This window comes from Cervus canadensis, chromosome 12 (genome assembly GCF_019320065.1).
Source record: "Cervus canadensis isolate Bull #8, Minnesota chromosome 12, ASM1932006v1, whole genome shotgun sequence".
Taxonomy (NCBI): Eukaryota; Metazoa; Chordata; class Mammalia; order Artiodactyla; family Cervidae; genus Cervus; species Cervus canadensis.
The window spans coordinates 35,520,161-35,538,978 of NC_057397.1; the positions used below are offsets into that span (position 1 = coordinate 35,520,161).

The window sequence follows — 18,818 nt, forward strand, 5'->3', positions numbered from 1 at the left end:
ACAGAGCCCTGATCACCTCCTGTGAGTCCTGTTTCCAGCTTTTCTGAAGTCAGTGCCACTTTTGACTCTCTGGTTTTATCAATCCACTAATCTCTTTTAGCTAAAGCTAGTTGACTTAACAGCAGCAGCAGTTTTGCTTGAAAACAAAAATAGCCCTAATACAAAACCCAGGTTCAGCTTGAAATGTGGAGAAATGGGAAGGATGTTTATGAACATTAAAAACAATCTGAACGCTTCTCAGCCTTTTGGCTAAGATCAAGTGTAAAAATAATGTGAAATTTCTTTCTGATGACTGGAGAGTTTGTCACTAATCTCATAACTAATTCTCTCCACTAAAATCCCATATTTATTTTAAATAGAAAGTATGCGTGTGTGCTCACTCATGTCCGATGCTTTACGATCCCATGGACTGTAGCCCGCCAAGCTGTCCATGGAATTTTCCAGGCAAGAATACTGGAGTGGGTTGCCATTTCCTACTCTCAGGTATCTTTCCAACCCAGGGATCAAACCTGCATCTCCTGCCTCAGCAGGTGATTCTTTACCACCTTGCCACCTGGGAAGCCCAAACAGGAAGTGTATTTCCTCTTAATATTTGGTTAGCAGTTTATATATCTTCCTCTGTTTCTGCAATAGAATTACAGTTTGTACATTTTGCTGTTGTTCCCTTGTCTTGTTATTCTCCCAGACAAGTATTTACACTCCTGATACTAAATTACAGCTGAAAATTTGTTTTCTGTCCTCCTGGAAAAGAAAGAGAAATAACATTACTCGTAACCTAAGAAACTTGGAAGTGAGTTAAACCAGTCATCCTCAAACCTGGCTGTGCCTCAGATTCATCTAGGAGAGCTTTATTCCCCTAAAGTATGAATTCTGGCTCCATTCCAAATCTCACTGGAAGAAGATTGAGTTGAATTGATTTAACACTCGGCAATGCTATATGGGTTTCCCTGGTGGCTCAGACGATAACAAAACCGCCTGCAATGCAGGAGATCCAGGTTCGATCCCTGGGTCGGGAAGATCCCCTGGAGAAGGAAATGGCAACCCACTCCAGTGTTCTTGCCTGGAGAATCCCAGGGACAGAGGAGCCTGACCGGCTACCGTCCAGGTGGTCAGAGTCGGACACGATTGAGCGAACAAGCACACACGCTGCTGTAGTAAACGAAGTTATAGTTCTTTCTTAAAGAAACAAAGATATAAAACATGATCTCTTCTGTCACTGGCCAGCATCCATGAGCTCATGAAAATCTGTTCAGCTTTGTGACTAGAGGAAAAACTTTCACCATGGAAGATTGAGCAACAGATGTAATTCCAGGAACGTTGAAATGAGAATACACAGATATAGTTCCAGAAATATTCTAGAGCTTTGTTCTGTGATGCCATCGAATTGCCTAGAAAGAGTTTGGTCCTCTTTGACACTTGCCTTTGGGTTTTTTGTGGTGGGAGCAGAGCTGGGAATTCATTTTCCCTCACTACTTAGGCAATGGTCTCCTGAATAGTCCATGCTATTCCCCAGAAATTACAGGTTTCCCTCTCTGGCTGAGGAGAATACAAACTCTTCTCGGCCTTTTGTCATCTCTTAGGGTTGCCCTTTTTCGGTGCGGTTCTTTTCTCAGACTCAGATGTGGTTTTCTCACAGGCTGAGGACTTGCTGGCTCCCACCTGCAACCTGGAACTTGCTGTTCCACACTGGAACTCTCTGCACATTACTTGTGTTTCTCAGCGCTTGGACCTGACAACTCTCATCACACTGGGCCTCCCTTGCCTTCCAGCTTTGTCTCCTCGCAGAGGAGGCGGCCGGGCTCCACCCAGTTCCCCTGCCCACAAGGCAGCCTGGAAGACCCTCTCCAGGCAGGAAGCTGTGCTCCATGTAGGGTTCACCACAGCTGCTTTCTTTCTCTCAGGAGCACTGTCCTTCTTTGCCTGATAGCCCACGTTTGGAAAACTGTTACTTCATACATTTCAAACCCACGGTGGCTCAGTGGTAAAGAACCTGCCTGCCAATACAGGAGACATAAGAGACATGGGTTCAATCGCTGGGTCAGAAAGATCCCCTGGAGGAGGGCACAGCAATCCACTCCAGTACTCTTGCCTGGAGAATCCTATGGGCAGAGGATCCTGGCAGGCTACAGTCCATGGGATCATAAAAGAGTCAGACAAGACTGAAGAGACAGCATACACGCATTTAGTTCTCTCCATTCTTTTCTGTTAACTTCTTTAAATTGGTCCTGCTTACTTTCTGATAGAAACAGAGTAGAAAATGAGTGGTTACTAGGGGCTGGAGGTGGGGGAAACGGGGAGATGTTGGTCAAAGAGTGCAAACTTCCAGTAAGATGAATAAATTCTGTTGGTGTTATCATTCAGTCACTCACTCATGTTCAACTCTTTGTGACCCCATGAACTGCTGCACACCAGGCTTCCCTGTCCATCACCAACTCCCAGAGTTTGCTCAAAGTCATGTCCATTGAGTCAGTGATGCCATCCAACAATCTCATCCCCTGTCGCCCCCTTCTCCTCCTGCCTTCAATCTTTCCCAGCATCAGGGTCTTTTCCAGTGAGTCAGCTCTTCTCATCAGGTGGCCAAACTATTGGAGCTTCAGCTTCAGCATCAGTCCTTCCCAGTGAATAATAGTGTTGATTTCCATTAGGATTTACTGGTTTGATCTCCTTGCTGTCCAAGAGACTTTCCAGCACCACAGGAAAAGTTCTGAGGGCCTAATATACAGTGAGGTAGGAGGAGAAGGGGATGGCAGAGGATGAGATGGTTGGATTGCATCACTGACTCAATGGACAGGAGTGTGAGCAAACTCTGGGAGATGGTGAAGGACAGGGAAGCCGGGTGTGCTGCAGTTCATGGGGTCTCAAAGAGTTGAACACAACTGAGTGACTGAACATCAACATTGTAATACCATATAATAGGGAATTCCCTGGTGGCCTAGTGTTCAGAATTCCAGGCTTTCACTGCTGTGGCCTAGGTTCAGTCCCTGGTTGGGGAACTGAGATTCCATAAGCCGTGCGTCGAGGCTAAAAGAAAACCAAAACCAAAAACAAAAACCCCCAAAACATATTATAAACTTAAAAGTTGCTAAGAAAGTACATCTTACATGTTTTCATGAAAAAGAGAAATGGTAGCTATGTGAGGTGATGGAAGTATTAACTGACCACACTGAGGTAACAATTTCACAATATGTAAATATATAAAATCATCACATTGTATACTTATTTATTTGGCCACACCGTGTGGCAGGCAGGGTCTCAGTTCCTTGACCAGAGATCAGAGCCAAACCCCCTACACTGGAAGTGAGGAGTCTTAAGCACTGGGCCACCAGGGAAGTCCACACTGTACACTTGAAATTAATACAGTTGTATGTCAATTACATCACAAACGCTGGAAAAAATTAAAAAATATAGTTCTTTCTCTCCATTTATGCAGCACATTTCAGGAAGGTTCTGCTGTACCTTAGACTTACACGTGGGAAGGCATTTTAGCTTGTTTTTTTTGGGGGGGGGGGCCAGGCCCTGAGCTGAAAGTGCATAGTCCTAACCACTGGACCGCCAGGGAATTCCCAGCATTTTATCTCTTTATTGGGAGGGCCAAGCCATCTCTACAGGCTCTAAAATTTCACAGGGGTCAAGGGAGCCAAAATATTTGGAGTTATCCACCCAGATGTCTCCATCCCAAGTGTCAGAGTCTCAAATTATCCCAGCTGGTGTTCTGACCATGGCATTAAGAAACCTCTCTCAGCTGAGCATTCAAATATCCTGGAAACTGAAGGCTATTTTACATTTGAACTTTGGTCTCCAGCTTTTCCTTCTCTCCCACTGCAGGAAATAAGATCTTCCTTGGCAGTTAATAAAGAGGCCCTCTGGTGTTGAGACACATTTTTCCATTGTGTGTTAACTGCCCTCAATTTTGCATTATCTTTCTATTGGAGGTGCTATGGACTGAACTGTGTTCCCCTTCCCACTCAATCCCCAGTTCATATGTTAAAGTCCTAAATCCCAATGTGCTAGTATTGGGTATAGAAATAATTAGGTTTTGGAGGCTTCCAAGGAGGTTCAGGGGTAAAGAATATGCCTGATGCAGAAAGGCAGATTTGATCCCTGGGTTGGGAAGATCCCCTGGAGAAGGGAATGGCTACCCACTCCAGTATGCTTGCCTAGCCGTGGACTGGAGAGAGGAGCCTGGTGGGCTATCATCCATGGGGTCGCAACAACAAAGAAGAGGACCAGTGCATCACTTCTTGCGTCTCTCTATGAGTGCATGAAGAAGAGGTCATGGGAGCAGAGAGATGGCAGCTGCCTATCAGAAGAGGCTTCAGATAGATACTTTGCCAACACCTCGATCTTGGAGTTCCCGGCCTCCAACTGTGAGAAATCATTTCCTGTTGTTTTAGCCACTCATCAATGGGATTTTGCTATGGTGGCCCAAACAGACCAACAGTGGTCAACAAAATTAACAAACCAGCCAATTCCATTGTTCTCTCATAGTTTCCAAAGGCATGAACCATTGTACTGTCCAAGACAGTCTCCTCCAATGGAACATTCTTCCAAGTCGTCACCTCATTGTCAGCATGACAGTGAGTAATGAGGTCTCAAACCTCCTATTATCTTTTTGACAACACCCAGGGTCAACTGTGTTGATTCCGGTTGTTGAGGAAGCAGACACTGATTTAGGAGCATGAGAGGTTTGTTGCGTACTGTTTGTGGAAGATACAAGTCGGATGCGGCTGGGAAAACGAAACTATGCTGCAGATATGAAACCTGTGAAGGGAACAAGGGGAGGAGGCAAATTTGGGCATGGAGAGATGCAGATCTCCCCTAAAGGGAAGATCGAGAGCAAGCATTACCTGTTTGGAGAAGGCCCCACATTGGGCTGAAGGGGCCGGGCCACCACAAGCTTAGTTATTGGCTGGGAGATAGTTGGGAAAGGGGCTTCCCAGTTGACACTAGTGGTAAAGAACCCGTTTGCCAATGCAGGAGATGTAAGAGACAAGGGTTCAATCCCTGGGTGGGGAAGATACCCTGGAGGAGAGCATGGCAACCCACTCCAGTATTCCTGCCTGGAATCCATAGGGCTGCAAAGAGTCAAACATGACTGAAGTGCTTTAGCATGCATGAACACTTGAAAAAAGGGTGACTTTGGTTCTAAAACCAAGGCAGATTATCCCTGAAGGGCTTCAGTGAGGCGTAGGTACCAGCTAAGTGCACTGTCCCAGCTGATCAGCAAGTTACTTCAGGAAGGGAGATGGGAGCGGTGCGCCCTCACTGACACCATCTCTCTTTGGTCACTCTGAGATATTTTTAGAGTGGAAAGTGTACATTTCAGCAGATTAGAAATTACATAACAATACATAGAATTTACCTATTCAAATAGAAACCAAAGGAATGACCATTTGGAACCAGCAGAAGCTCACCAAAAACAAGCTGCACCAGAAAATCAGCATCTCCTTTCTTTGATAAAACTATATAGAAATATGGCCTGAGAGGTGAAAGTTTAATGTGTGACAGAAAAGTATTAAATAACACACTGGGCTACTATAGATACTGTAGCCTGCTGTCCTTTGCTTATTTTAAATATGGGAAAGATGTAGAACAGATGCCTTGAGGTGATACCGAAAAGGAAGGAGAGAGCATACGGTACAAAGAGGAAAAAAAACAAACAAAAAAACACAAGGCTCAACAAACAAAAAAAACAAACAAAAAAACACAAGGCTCAACAAACGAGGCTCAAACAACAAAAAAACCACATAGCAGGACTAAACAAGGTGAAACTTTACATGAATAAGTAACATACTTTGTTGTTGTTTAGTTGCTAAGTCGTGTCCGACTCTTTTTGACCCCATGGGCTGTAGACCACCAGGCTCCTCTGTCCATGGGATTTTCCAGGCAAGAAAACTGGAGTGGGTTGTCATTTCCTTCTCCAAGGGATCTTCCCAACCCAATCCGCCTGCATTGACAGGCAGATTCTTAACTGCTGTGCTACTAGGGAAGCCCAAACAAGGTGAAAGCTTACTCAAATAAGTAATGTACTTTACTTGGGACCAAACAATAAAATTAAGAAGAAAAAAAAAACCCTACATAGATATAAGCAAAATGAAAAATATAGCTTTACCAATCAAAATCAAGTGTGATGTGGCTGCCAGAAAAAGTGAATTCAACCACAGGTATTATTAAAAGGAGTGTCTAAACCAGTGCTTCTCAAACTTGTTCTAAACAGCAAACCCTTTCTCCTAAAGCAAACATATGCAGACCATCAATGTGAAACATATTCAAATATGTCCCTGAGGTAATTCCAAGGAATTCCTAGAACTGTGAGAAACAGCTTGAAAAATCTTTGACCTAAACTGGAGTAAATTCCATTCTCTTTTGTCTATTAGAGTATTTGAAGTAGTGAGATCAATTCTGGTTGTTATTGTTGTTTAGTCGCCGAGTTGTGTCTGACTCTTTCGCCACCCCATGGAATGTAGCCCACCAGACTCCTCTGTCCATGGCATTCTCCAGGCAAGAATACTGGAGTGGGTTGCCATTTCCTCCTCCGGTGGCGGTGAGTGGTGTCAGATACAGATTTAAATTCCAGCTCCATCACTTTTAAGCTGTGATTTTGAGCAAGTTGATGACAGTTAAATTTGTTCATGTTCTCATACCTATTTCAGGCCATTATCATTCTTAGTCTTTTATTACTGAAAGCTTACTAATTCTGTTTAATCAAGGTAAGGTGTTCAATAAACTACAATTATTTTTAATGTATAATGTAATGAGTTTATATATAGGCGTATATACATATACACACACATATATGCACACCTGTGAAATCAAGATAAGAAAAAGAACATATCCATCACCTCCATAAGTTTATTCACGCCTGTTCTCACCACTCTATATTCTCCAGCAAACATGTTTCTGATTTCTTTTTTGGCTGCGTGTCATGTGGGATCTTTGTTCCCTAATCAGGGCTTGAACCCATGCTCCCTTAAGTGGAAGCAGAGAGTCCTCACCACTGAACTGCCACAGAAATCCCTGGTTTATTTTAATTGAAGTTTAGCTGATTTACCAACAGCATGTAAGTTTCAGGTATACAAAATAATTCAGTTTTTAAAGATCATACTCCATTTATTGGCTATATTCCCTGTGCTGTCCAATTCGTAGCTTATTTTATACATAGTAGTTTGTGTCTCTTAACCCCCTATCCACATCTTGTCCCCCTTCCTCTTCCCTCTCCCCAGTGGTAACTGAGTTTGTTCTCTCTATCTGCGAGTCCACTCCTTTTTGTTATATTCACTACTTTATGTCATTCTTCAGATTCCACATATGACAACACACAGCACCCGTCTTCCTTTGACCCATTTCACTACACATAAACCCTTCAAGTCAATCCATGTTGTAAATGGCAAATTTCCATCTTTTTATGGTAGAGTGGTATTTAATTGTGTGTAATACACATGTACATATATATGTCTATGTACACATACACCACACCTTCTTTATCCACCCATCCCGCCCCCACCTCCTTTCTCCTTTGGTAACCCTAAGTTTGTTTTCCATGTCTGTCTGTGCTGCTGTGGCTAAGTCGCTTCAGTCGTGTCCGACTCTGTGCGACCCCACAGACGGCAGCCCACCAGGCTCCCCCGTCCCTGGGATTCTCCAGGCAAGAGTACTGGAGTGGGTTGCCATTGCCTTCTCTGTGTCTGTTTGAGTCTATTTTGTAAATAAGTCCATTTGTAGCATATTTTAAATACAAATATAAATGCCATCATATGATATTTGTCTCTGACTTTACTTAGTATGATAATCTCTAGGTCCATCCATGTTGCTGCTAATGGCATTATTCTTCTTTTTTATGGCTAACACCCCATTCTGTGTATACATATATACATATGTATGTATACATATGTGTGTGTGTGTGTATATCACATCATCTCTATCAGTCCATGAACACCTAGGTTGCTTCCATGTCTTGGCCACTGCAAACAGTGCTGCTATGCACACTGGGGTGCATATTATCCCGTCGAATTAGTTTTCTCTGGATACATGCCCTGGATCATATGGTAGTTCTATTTCTAAATTTCTAAGGATCCGCCACAGAGTTCTCCAAAGTGGCTGCACCAATTTACAGTCCTATCAACAGTGTAGGAGGGTTCCATTTTTTCTCCACACCCTCTCCAGCCTTTACTTGTAGACTTTCTGATGGCCATTCTGACTACTGTGGGGTGATCAATCCTGAGTTTTGATTTGCATCTCTCTGATAATAAGCAATGTTGAGCATCTTTTTTAAATCAATTGCTTTCAATAATTTGTGCCAGTTAAGAAATCTTTGCCAAATTCAAGATCTCAGATTTTCTCATTTTCTTAAGGAAATTTCAGTTTTTACTCTTAATTTAGGTTAATGTTTGTATATGGTATGAGGTAGCATTTTTTACAAGTGGTTCTTCAAATGCACTAGTACCACATGTTGAATAGGTTAACCTTTCGCCCTAGAAGTGCCTTGGCATTTCTCTTGAAAATTAATCAACCTTACCTTTGGATTCTCTGTTGTGTTCCACTGATGTATTTATTTATGCCAATGCTTTATAATCAATTCACGTCAGGGTCATCTGTTGTCTGCATTACAATTAAGCCTCCTGTTGTAACCCTTCCAACCCATGGCCAAGGTAACTCTTCTGAAGTGCAAATCTGATTCTGTCAGTCACTACTGCCCATAAGATAAAATCAAAACTCTATAACCTGGTCTTTCATGTTCTAGCTTTAGTTTTATCTCGTATTTTCCCTCATTCAAATTTCATGCTATACAGTTCCCCCTCACCCGTGGCTTTTGTGTTTGCTGTGTGCTTTATCTCAGATGCCTGGCAAATACTCTTCAGTTCCCCTGGAATTCTTTCCAGACTCCCTTAGTTAGCTTTGATTATTCCTTTTTTAAAAAATTAATTTTTATTGGGCGTATACTTGACTTACAGTGTCATGTTAGTTTCTGATGCTTCACAGCAAAGTGTATCAATTATACACATATATCTGCCTTTCAAATTCTTTCCTGTGTAAGTCATCCTGGAGTACTGAGCTCCTGTGTCACACAGGAGGTTCTTGTTCAATTGCTCAGTCGTGTCCGACTCCTTACGACCCATGGACTCCAGCACGTCAGGCTTCCCTGTCCTTCACCAACTCCTGGAGCTTGCTCAAACTCATGTCCATTAAGTTAGTGATGCCATCCAACCACCTCATCCTCTGTCACCCCCTTCTACTCCCGCCTTCAATCTTTCCTGGCATTAGGGTCTTTTCCAATGAGTTGGTTCTTTGCATCAAGTGGCCACAAGTATTGGAGATTCAGCAACAGGCCTTCCAATGAATATTCAGGGTTGATTTCCTTTAGGATGGACTGGTTGAGTAGGTTCTTATTAGTTATCTATTTTATGATTGGGCCTGCTTCGATGCTCACTCTGCATCCTATTATTACCCTGTGACACCCCTGTCCTTCCCTCCCTGCCAGATCATAACCTCCTGGGGACCCAGCACGGACTCAGTATTTGAATGTGTATAAAGTTGAATAAGACAGGTTCTTGTTCTTCAGAAGCTGGCAACATGGGGTGGCGTGCAGAGCAGTAAACCATATCAGATGGTGTCACTCCCCACCCCACATTTCCAATGCTTTCTAGGTCTATTTTTTCTGCTGGTTTTTTACCCTGGTGTCTTGTTTCCCACGTAATCTTTGCGTACAGATCACTGAATTGAAATGAATCACTTGCAGTAATAACTTGAGGCTTTCTCCAGAGAGGACTTCCAATTGCTTTTGATCTCCTCGCGAGGACACAGCCAGTCAGGGACTTCATCTTAATATAGATCCACAGTCTGACATTCCCCAAACCACTCCAGGGTGCAAGTTTGAATCAGAGCTGTTGTCCCAAGTGATCCTTCCTCTGGGAGTGGAGTTCTACTGGGCTCTGGCTTTAAGTTAGTTTTGATGGGTGGGATGTTGACAGAGTAGCTTAGACTCATTTGGGGATGTTCTGGACTTTGCTAGGCAAACATTCCTGTGATGTTGCCCATACAGGGGCTCAGTTTCCTAATTTCCTCCCAACTGGCAAATGCCCTGAGAACAAAGGCAACTTTGCTTGCTAGGCCCATCTGTTTAGTGGAAGCCATGAAAAATCAATTTCAGTCTTACCCTGATTCATGAAGTCCTACATCATTTGGCCTTTGCCTTCTGATCCCCTGTCTCTGAACCAGCCACACCATCCTTTGGGTTGACTTTCAGACAACTCCTGTCCTACAGCTTCTGTACCTGAAACCTTTGTACTTGCCTAGAATCCATCCATAAAGTTTGTATTTTTCAAGCCATGACATAACTTGTTCCTCTGATTGTCAGAAACTACTATTTATCTGTGGGCCCAGGTGGCTCAGCGGTAAAGAATCAGCCTGCCAATGCAGGACATGCAGGTTTGACCCCTGGGTCAGGAAGATTCCCTGGAGAAAGAGATGGCAACTCACTCCAGTATTCTTGCCTGGGAAATCCCATGGACAGAGAGGCCTGGCAGGTCCATGGGGATGCAGAGAATCAGAGAAGACTGAGCACACACAAACATGCCATTTATCTGTACCCTTTCACATTCAGCACTTTTGTATTATCTATCTTCCTTATTATAGGCCCTTGGAAGATATATACTTTTTCTTACCTGCCATCCTTCTTGATACAGGATAGGTCGTCACTAAGTATTTGCTTAATGCCTATTCTTAACGACTGTTAGGCTTACTTTTATGATCTCAGAGTTCCACAGATATATTGTTTAAAATAATCATATTCTTAATTTGTGAACATATTCAAGCAATTTACCTCAGAGATAAGGCGTTTTATAAAAAAAAAAAACAAAACAATTAAGAATGACTCATGATCTACTTTAAAGCAATTTTTCTCAAACTCTCTGGGACAGGAAGGGTAGGGTGTTCTAACATTTCACACAGATGGTGGTTTGCTTTAGATTTGTTCCAAAATTGCTAGTGCCTATGTTTCCTTGAAAAAGCTGGGATAAAAATACAAGTACAATCAGGTTAATTCAACTAACATTTATTAAAAGCTTTTGTGATAGGTACCGTGTGCCACAGTGCTGGGTACACAAACACAAGTGAGACATCGTCCCAGTAGAAAGCGTTCAGGATAGAAGGCTGGCAGGACAGTCTTCTAAAAGGGAAGGACAAAAATGATAACCTTATAACTACATTTGTAGTGGACCTTGCAAGTAGAAAAGCAGATAATGAACATTCCAGCAACAGGGAAGAACATTAAAGACCACAGTAGTCTTTTTGTGCTGTTATCTATGGAACAAGGTGTGTAGGGGGCTGAAAAGCAGTCTGAGAACAACACGGCCAGGCAATGAAAAGTCATAACAAAGGGACTGGAGAAAATGAGGAAGTATCAGAGATGGTTTAAAAAGACACATTCAACAGGACTTGATGATGAAAAATGTCAGAGAAGATTGGTAAATAGTATTAGATTCTTCATTTGTATGATTAGGTTGGATAGGAATGCAATTAACTATAACATAAAACAGAAACAGACATTTGGGAGGTTGAAAGTAGAGATGAGAGATTTTTAATGTTAGCTGGATACCTCTTCTGTAGGACAATCATCCATATTAGGGTCTTGCATGATGACATGTATTTACCTACATTAAGCATTTGAAGGTCAAGTACATGTATGAAAGGTATTTTCTGCCTTACTTTAATTTCAGCTTTCCTTATTTGACACTTTTATTCAGTTAATGTTTAATTTTGCCATGTGTCACCTTAGTGTGAAAAGTACTATGGAATATAGGAAGGATTTCAGTAAGACCACTTATCTATGTAGCTTAAACTAGTGGAGAAAAGTCATCCCTTCTGTGAGAGGTAGAAATTACCTTAAGGAATATAACAAAGGGAGAGAGGGCCATCAAAGTACAAAGAAAGACAAACCTCGCATTTATCTAATCAGCTACTCATCTAGTTGTTTAGGGCTGCAGAAACAGCTTGCTGAGATAAAAGAGCTTTACGGTAGCATGGCTACCCCAATGGAGGACTATGGCGTTCCTGGGCAAGCAGATCTCCTGTGAAAAGAAATCTCAAGACTAGCAGCAGGACACACGGAATTTCTTCCTGCCAGGAATGTCTGAGATGTGGAGACATTCCCTTCTGCTTATTTCTTTCTCTCTTCTCAGAGCTTCAGGAGCCCCTCAGTTATGTAAGTTAGTTGATCTATCTGTATTTAGGAAAGTATCTGCAAGTTCATTACATGTACAGCCTAAAATTCAGGAGCACCAGACTCATGATTAACTTGAAGCAAGTGCTCTGGTCTCAATTTCCATCTTCTCTGAAAATGCCCAGTCTTTAACCAGGACTTCATTAACTGAAGCATGAAGAATCACTAAAATATACTAGGCTACACTAATAAGCAAAGATGATCTTTAAATAAACAAACAAAAGTGCTTTAGTGACTATCTTCATTCCGTTGTATTCATTTTGGAAATGGACACGTTACTATCTCCATAATCTTTTAAAGATCACAGTCTTTTGCAAAGGGGAACTACTATGTAAATTTTCACATTATTATAAACTACAAAAAGTTTTAATATCTATCCAACTTAGCATTGAAGTCTACAAAAAAAGAAATCAATGACAACTGCTTTATTATTAAAAGTTACTGAGATTCATAAAGCACACAATGTAGTTTATATTCAACTAACAAAAGTTTCATACATGTATTTAAAAATATATAATATATAGATTTATCTGTCAACATTTATATTCTATTTAAAAAGCAGTAGCTTTACATATTTTACAACTTGATTTTATAAAATATATACATCCACCCTATGCAAATCTTCCAGCATGAGCTTTCATTCCTATTAATAAAATGCACAATTTGTATTTCTGAATATTAAGAGAAAAATGGTACCAATTAAAAATAAAAAAATTCATTATAACTTGAACATGCATCTAACTCTTGGCTACTAGATAACTGACCTAATAATCTATTCAAATAACTGTTACCTTGAGCTTGACAATCAATCTGCATTATGTAAACAATCTGTGGTTAACTATGAAGAGACTAGCATTTCTAGTTATCTGAAACCATCTACCAAACTCTTTATTTGCCCTGTTTCAGGTTTTTAATTACAGAGGCAGGATTCTTCAATTATTTGATGTGCCACGAAATCTGACAAGTCACATCTGACAAGCCAAAGCCCTGTGAGTTTTGAAACCACAGTTTTGCCTTTGAGAAAACAGCTCTGAGAATTATTGTAGGATCAGTTTTCTCAAAACCCTTGATGATGTGTATACCAAGAAATAGAAAAGAATTGCTTCTCCTTTCCCCAATCAACTGCACTCAACTTGAAAAACTTGAGTTTTGGTATGTGAGGATGTACTGACGTCTATTCAGACACTCCTGCCACATAGTCAAAATAGCTTCAGATATCACACTTATATTAACAAAAATTTTTTTATAAAAAAGATATTATGTAATAATTTTTGAGATTCATCCCCAAATAAAAGTTGTAATACTAACATTAGAGAATGAAATTTTAAAAAAAAATCTAAATTATCAGGAGCATAGTCAGAACTAGAACTTCAACTTGAAGGACAGAGATCTAAGTTTGAAGTACAAATTTAGATTCCATGGACCTCTAGTGATAAGGGTGTATATAGGTCTGTCTTTAATTTATGCTGAGAAGATAAAAATCTCCCACAAATTATTTTTAAAAAACAGTTCCATCCAAATCTCAAAAATGATTTAAGAAACTTAAAAGGAAAAACATGTTCATCAAAATAAGTAATTTAATTCATTAGGGCAATAATTAGTCTTTGAGGGACTTCCCTGGTGTTCCAGCACTTAAGACTTTACCTTCCAACGTAGGGGGTGTGAGTTCAATCCCTGGTTGGGGAACTAAGATCTCACATGCCTCAGGGCCAAAAAAAAAATAAAAAAAAAAATAAAACAGAAGCAGTATTGTGACCAATTCAAAACAGACTTTAAAAATGGTTCATATCAAAAACAAAACAAAATCTTTAAAAAAAGGCTTTGAGAGAGTCACATCCAGAAAGTAAACAAAATTCCCTCAATATCAGTATTTAAGAACTAAATTAGAGCTAACTGGTAGCGTATTTATCAAGCAATTATTCTACAAGTTTAGCCATCTACTGATGGACTAAAATTACTTATCAGAAATTTTTGTAGGATGGAGTCCTTTTATTAAAACTTTTTTGGGTGTAATTTTAATAACCCTCCTCCTGGATTTCCTATCCTCAAGAATGGGAAAGGGGGAGTAAAGGGGAAGGGAGACAAGAAGGGAGGGAAGAGGGGAGAAAAAATGAGTGGTCAGAGAGGCAACTGAAGACTGATCCACTGATACCTGTGAGATGAGAAGGTAGAAAAATAGAGGAGGAATAAAAACAAAGACTGCAAAGAGGACTAGGGCCAGGAGGTGCGGATTAAAGACACCTTCTTCACAAACCTTAATTATGCAAAGGTATCAGCATAAAAGAATAGTGCAGCAGCTGGCTTTTGGTAGCAATGAATCCTCAAAGGGACATTCAGTCAAGCCTCAGCTCTTTTGGAAAATAAACATGCATACACAAGTTACAAACCTTATGCATTCAGCTAAAATATGTACAAAAATCTAAATAAAAGTGAGATCGAGAAATATAAGCAGCAGTAACCATAAAGGCTGAGAACTAGTGACACCGAATTCTTTATTTAAAAAAAATTTTTTTTAAACACACAGTACCTCCTCTTCTCTTCTATTTTTAGGAAGAAGCTTTAACAAGTTTTAAATGTCTCAATTCTCAAAAACAATAGGCTTTTTAAAAAATAAGACTTGATTACCAGGAACAAGTAATATGCGGTTACATATCATTTTCATATCATTACTGATTTCAACTTATCTTTGATGCAACCTGGGAACAATTAAACAGTCACTAGATACCTGTTTTAGAATCTGAAGAAATTATTATCCACCACAGGAATCTAATGATATATGTTTTTGCATATAGTTAAAATTTCAAAAGGGAAAAAGTAGCTAACTATTCTCATTACTTTGTACCAAATATTTATATACCTAGTCAAAACAATAAAGATCAAGATCTTTCTCCAGATGAACTGTATATAAAAGCTATTTTTTAGCATTTTCTTCCAGGGATTAAAAAAAAAAAAAAAAAAAAAGCCTTATTTCCCTGCTGGCTAAAAAGGAGGAATTTGTACAAGTCAGTCCTTTAGAGATGAGTATTAAATTCCTTAAGAGAACTGCCATAAAATTTGTTTTTAAAAATTTATCTTAAAAAACTGAAAACCATTTCTCTCTTTAAAATCTATGGTGTTAATTACCTACTTGACTTTTTTTTGGGGGAAGGGCACCAAGTTTGTGATCTAAGCATGCAAAATAAGGAACTGAATGCATCACTGCCTTAACAGAATTTGGCAAACCAGAAGAATGGCCTTAAAATAAATAAATAAATAAATAAAAAGAGAGAGAGTTCATGCTGTCTAAATCTGAAGGTCTAATTCTGTAGAGCTCTGCAGCAGACAGTGCCTCACAGAGGGAATGTGGGCAAGAGGGAAGTAGCATGTTCCTATGTACCTACTTGCTTGGTATTCTGGTTGTTATTCAACAACGTATTACAGAGAAATATTTTTATTATTACAAAGTCGGTAATTGCCCCTTCTTGAGCAGTGACTTAGGTAAACATCTTTTAATAATGTAACATATTTAAAATTAACTAAATCTAAGTGCACATGAGTTTTCAGTGATTCCTAAAGTTCAAGGAAGTAACGCAGGTGTTATCAGACTGCAAATTCTGAATGGTTGGTGCATCTATGTTTTAGGTATTTCGTCCTGTCTTCTTTTCCTTAAACCATAAAATGTACCAGAGTTATTTGGTTCTCCTCTACTTTCCTTTTCGTCATCTTAATTTATTTTATGGTATCTCTATGTAGAGAGAGAGGTATGTTAAAATAGTATTATTCATATTAAAAAATTCAATTGAGACTATATATGACCTATTAATCTATATGATAGCAATGTTATCCTTTGACCTGGTATATTAATTCCTTTGGTGAATAAATGTCACAGGTCATTTCCTTATAAAAGGATTTTAGTAAGAGGACCAGCAGTATGGAGAGAGATTCCCCCACCCCTACCCGGGAAAATGACCAAGTGAATCAGTAGTTTAGAGCAGTTATGTAAAATATGAAAAATACATCATTTACAGCTGCAATTTTCATATTAAAAAGCAGTTAAAAACTAAGAGCAGTTCAAAGCATTCCAAAAAACATTTTTTGTCTTAGCTAAACTGGCCAACTAATAGGACTGATAAGAGACTGCTGAGAGAACTTACGTACATCTAGGCACGACAGAACAAAAATGTTTTTACTTTTGAACAGTGGTAGTTGCTGTGAATAACTAGCAGTATAAACAGTGTCCACAATTTGGTGGCTGGCCATAGTTTAAAAATTTTTTTTCAAGTTAATTTCTACAGCAGACATATTTTTGAAGTCTACCCACCCCTGAGTTCAACAATTATACTTTTAGAGTGTAAAATTATATGCCCTTAATTAACAACATGTACAAAGCTACAAAATGTCATCTATACAGAGATTAAAAACAATTTTTAAAATATTCTCTGCCAATTATTGATTGGATGGTTTTGCTGGGGTACATATTTCAAACCTTTCAGCCAACTGGCTTTCATTTTTAAGCCCAAATTGATTCATATATTCACTGTAGGATATGTCATAGAGTGCAACAACAGGCATTAGTAAAAATAACATTGTAGTAGAAACAGATTTTGCATATGTGAAAGGTAATTTATAAAATACATTAATTGCTTTTTAAAAAGAGAACCTAGTTGCAGTATCATTAACTTACATGGTACTGAGAGTTGGACCTTTCAAACAATTTTTTTCTATAGAAAAATGTTGTCTACCTATAAGTGAAGTCTTAAATAACAACAAAACAGAACAAAACAAAACAAATCCCTCTAGAAAAAAAAAACCTGTATGGTTGTGTGAGACAAATAAGCAAACATACCGTTCTATAGTGTACTTTTGCCTAAATTTTAAAATAAAAATGTCCACACTCTTTTGTTAAAACATTAAGCCTCTGTCAAAAATGTATTTCTTATTTTAGGGTACAGGATAGAAGGACAAGATGATACTTACAAGTAAAGAAAATTTACAAGAAAAAACTTGACAAAAGTTTTTCAATTTAAAGTATCATAACATTCAAACTTGACTTCAAACATAACAAAAGAAACAAAATTGCAAACAAAAATGTTTATGGATTTTCCAAACATAAATAAATGAAATAGTGTTTAGGCAGTAGGGCTCATGCTGATGGCTAGCAGGAAGTAACAGAGTGTCATCTATTTGGAGAAAATTGATAATGTACAAACAACAAGCCCAAATTACGGACTGTAGCAGTTTGATCACCACTGCCATTTTTCTTACTTCCAAAATAAAGCCTTGATTAAACCATTTATACCCTATATTACTCATACCTTTACTTCAGAGATTGAGGAACTATGTACAACAAACGAATTTATTTTCACCATAGGGATAACATATTGTACCTCTCTGCCAATGTTACTTGAAAACCGTCCATGTCAAAACAATTTGACAGCAGATATAAACAATTCAATAAATACGCAATGATCTTTCATTACAGTCCTTTAAAGACGCATGTTAATTCATGCTGTTAACCTTAGGTTCACAGTGCATAGAATCCAAATATGAGCAGTTGGGGTGACTTTCAGAGTAATGTTGGATCCCTCACTTTATTTATAATCCCACTCTAATCGTTAAGTTCATGTCATAGGCCCTATATCACGCATTAATCATTGAGTGGCAGAAGTTAATGAAATTTTTTCCTGTTACAACGTCCATTGCCGGCAATGAACGTCCCAAAACCGCCAAGGAAGTCATTGTTATTGCACAATACATGAGGACCTGGAACTTTTCAAAAGCTTAAAAAAATAAAAATAAAAAATGGAATTATATTTGACATTTCCTGACACCTGCATTAATACTGTATGACTAATCAAAGCATGTCAGTTGCCTGGACTCAACCAGCGATCAACATGCGCCCCGAATGCACACGAGTAAAAATGCAGTCAAAGGAAGCAGTCTTCATTGCCTATAGGTCACTTCCAGTCAAAGGTTAAAGTTCAAAGACTGAATGATCAAAGTGCTCATTTTCTCAGTAGGACTATCTTCTGCTAGGAGGATGAGAACAGTGGCATCAACAAGTATCATCTTTAAGAAAAGGAGAAAAAAGATAATTAAAACAGTCAAGCATGCGTAAGTAAAAGTTACAAGTCAGTCTAATACAGCAAAAATCTCAAGCAGCAAGAAGAACATGGTTTATGTTTCTGACTCATCTGCCTGGATCCCCTGCAAATGAGTCCATTTTGTGTTCAAGTACATATTTACAAACAAATCAAACTCTAGGTTTTCGGAGAAGTGGTAGTTCGCACAAATTTTAAAATGATATTATTATTATGTTAAGTTCTATTTCAAATAATAAACTGATATGTGTTAGCACATATTTATGATTACCAGTTATCAGAGAATTCTTTTACAGGTAACAATTTAAAACTATAATGAGACGGCAAGTAAACTCACAACCAACACTGTCACACTACTTAACAAAAACTAATACAAGTCATGTCTCTGAAGGAAGTAACTTCACAAATGAGGCATAATCTCTAAATCAATCAACAGTAAATGTTATTAACTTTTCTTCAGAAAATAAATTTTCAGGAAGTATGTATATATATATGCAAAGGAGGTCATTTTAAAAAAATCC

At 39.0% G+C, this 18,818-nt stretch overlaps 1 protein-coding gene and 1 pseudogene across 1 annotated transcript in view; one reads left to right on the forward strand and one right to left on the reverse strand.

Moving 5' to 3' along the window:
* Positions 1–229: 229 nt before the first annotated feature.
* On the forward strand, positions 230–361 carry LOC122451561 (annotated as a pseudogene).
* A 12,266-nt stretch (positions 362–12,627) lies between these two features.
* Positions 12,628–18,818, reverse strand: part of UBE2W (ubiquitin conjugating enzyme E2 W) — a 66,530-nt gene continuing 60,339 nt past the window's right edge. The window contains exon 6 of the mRNA XM_043483343.1: positions 12,628–18,265. Coding sequence (XP_043339278.1) covers positions 18,252–18,265 — 14 coding nt within the window. The 3' untranslated portion in view covers positions 12,628–18,251. The remainder of the gene's footprint in view (positions 18,266–18,818) is intronic.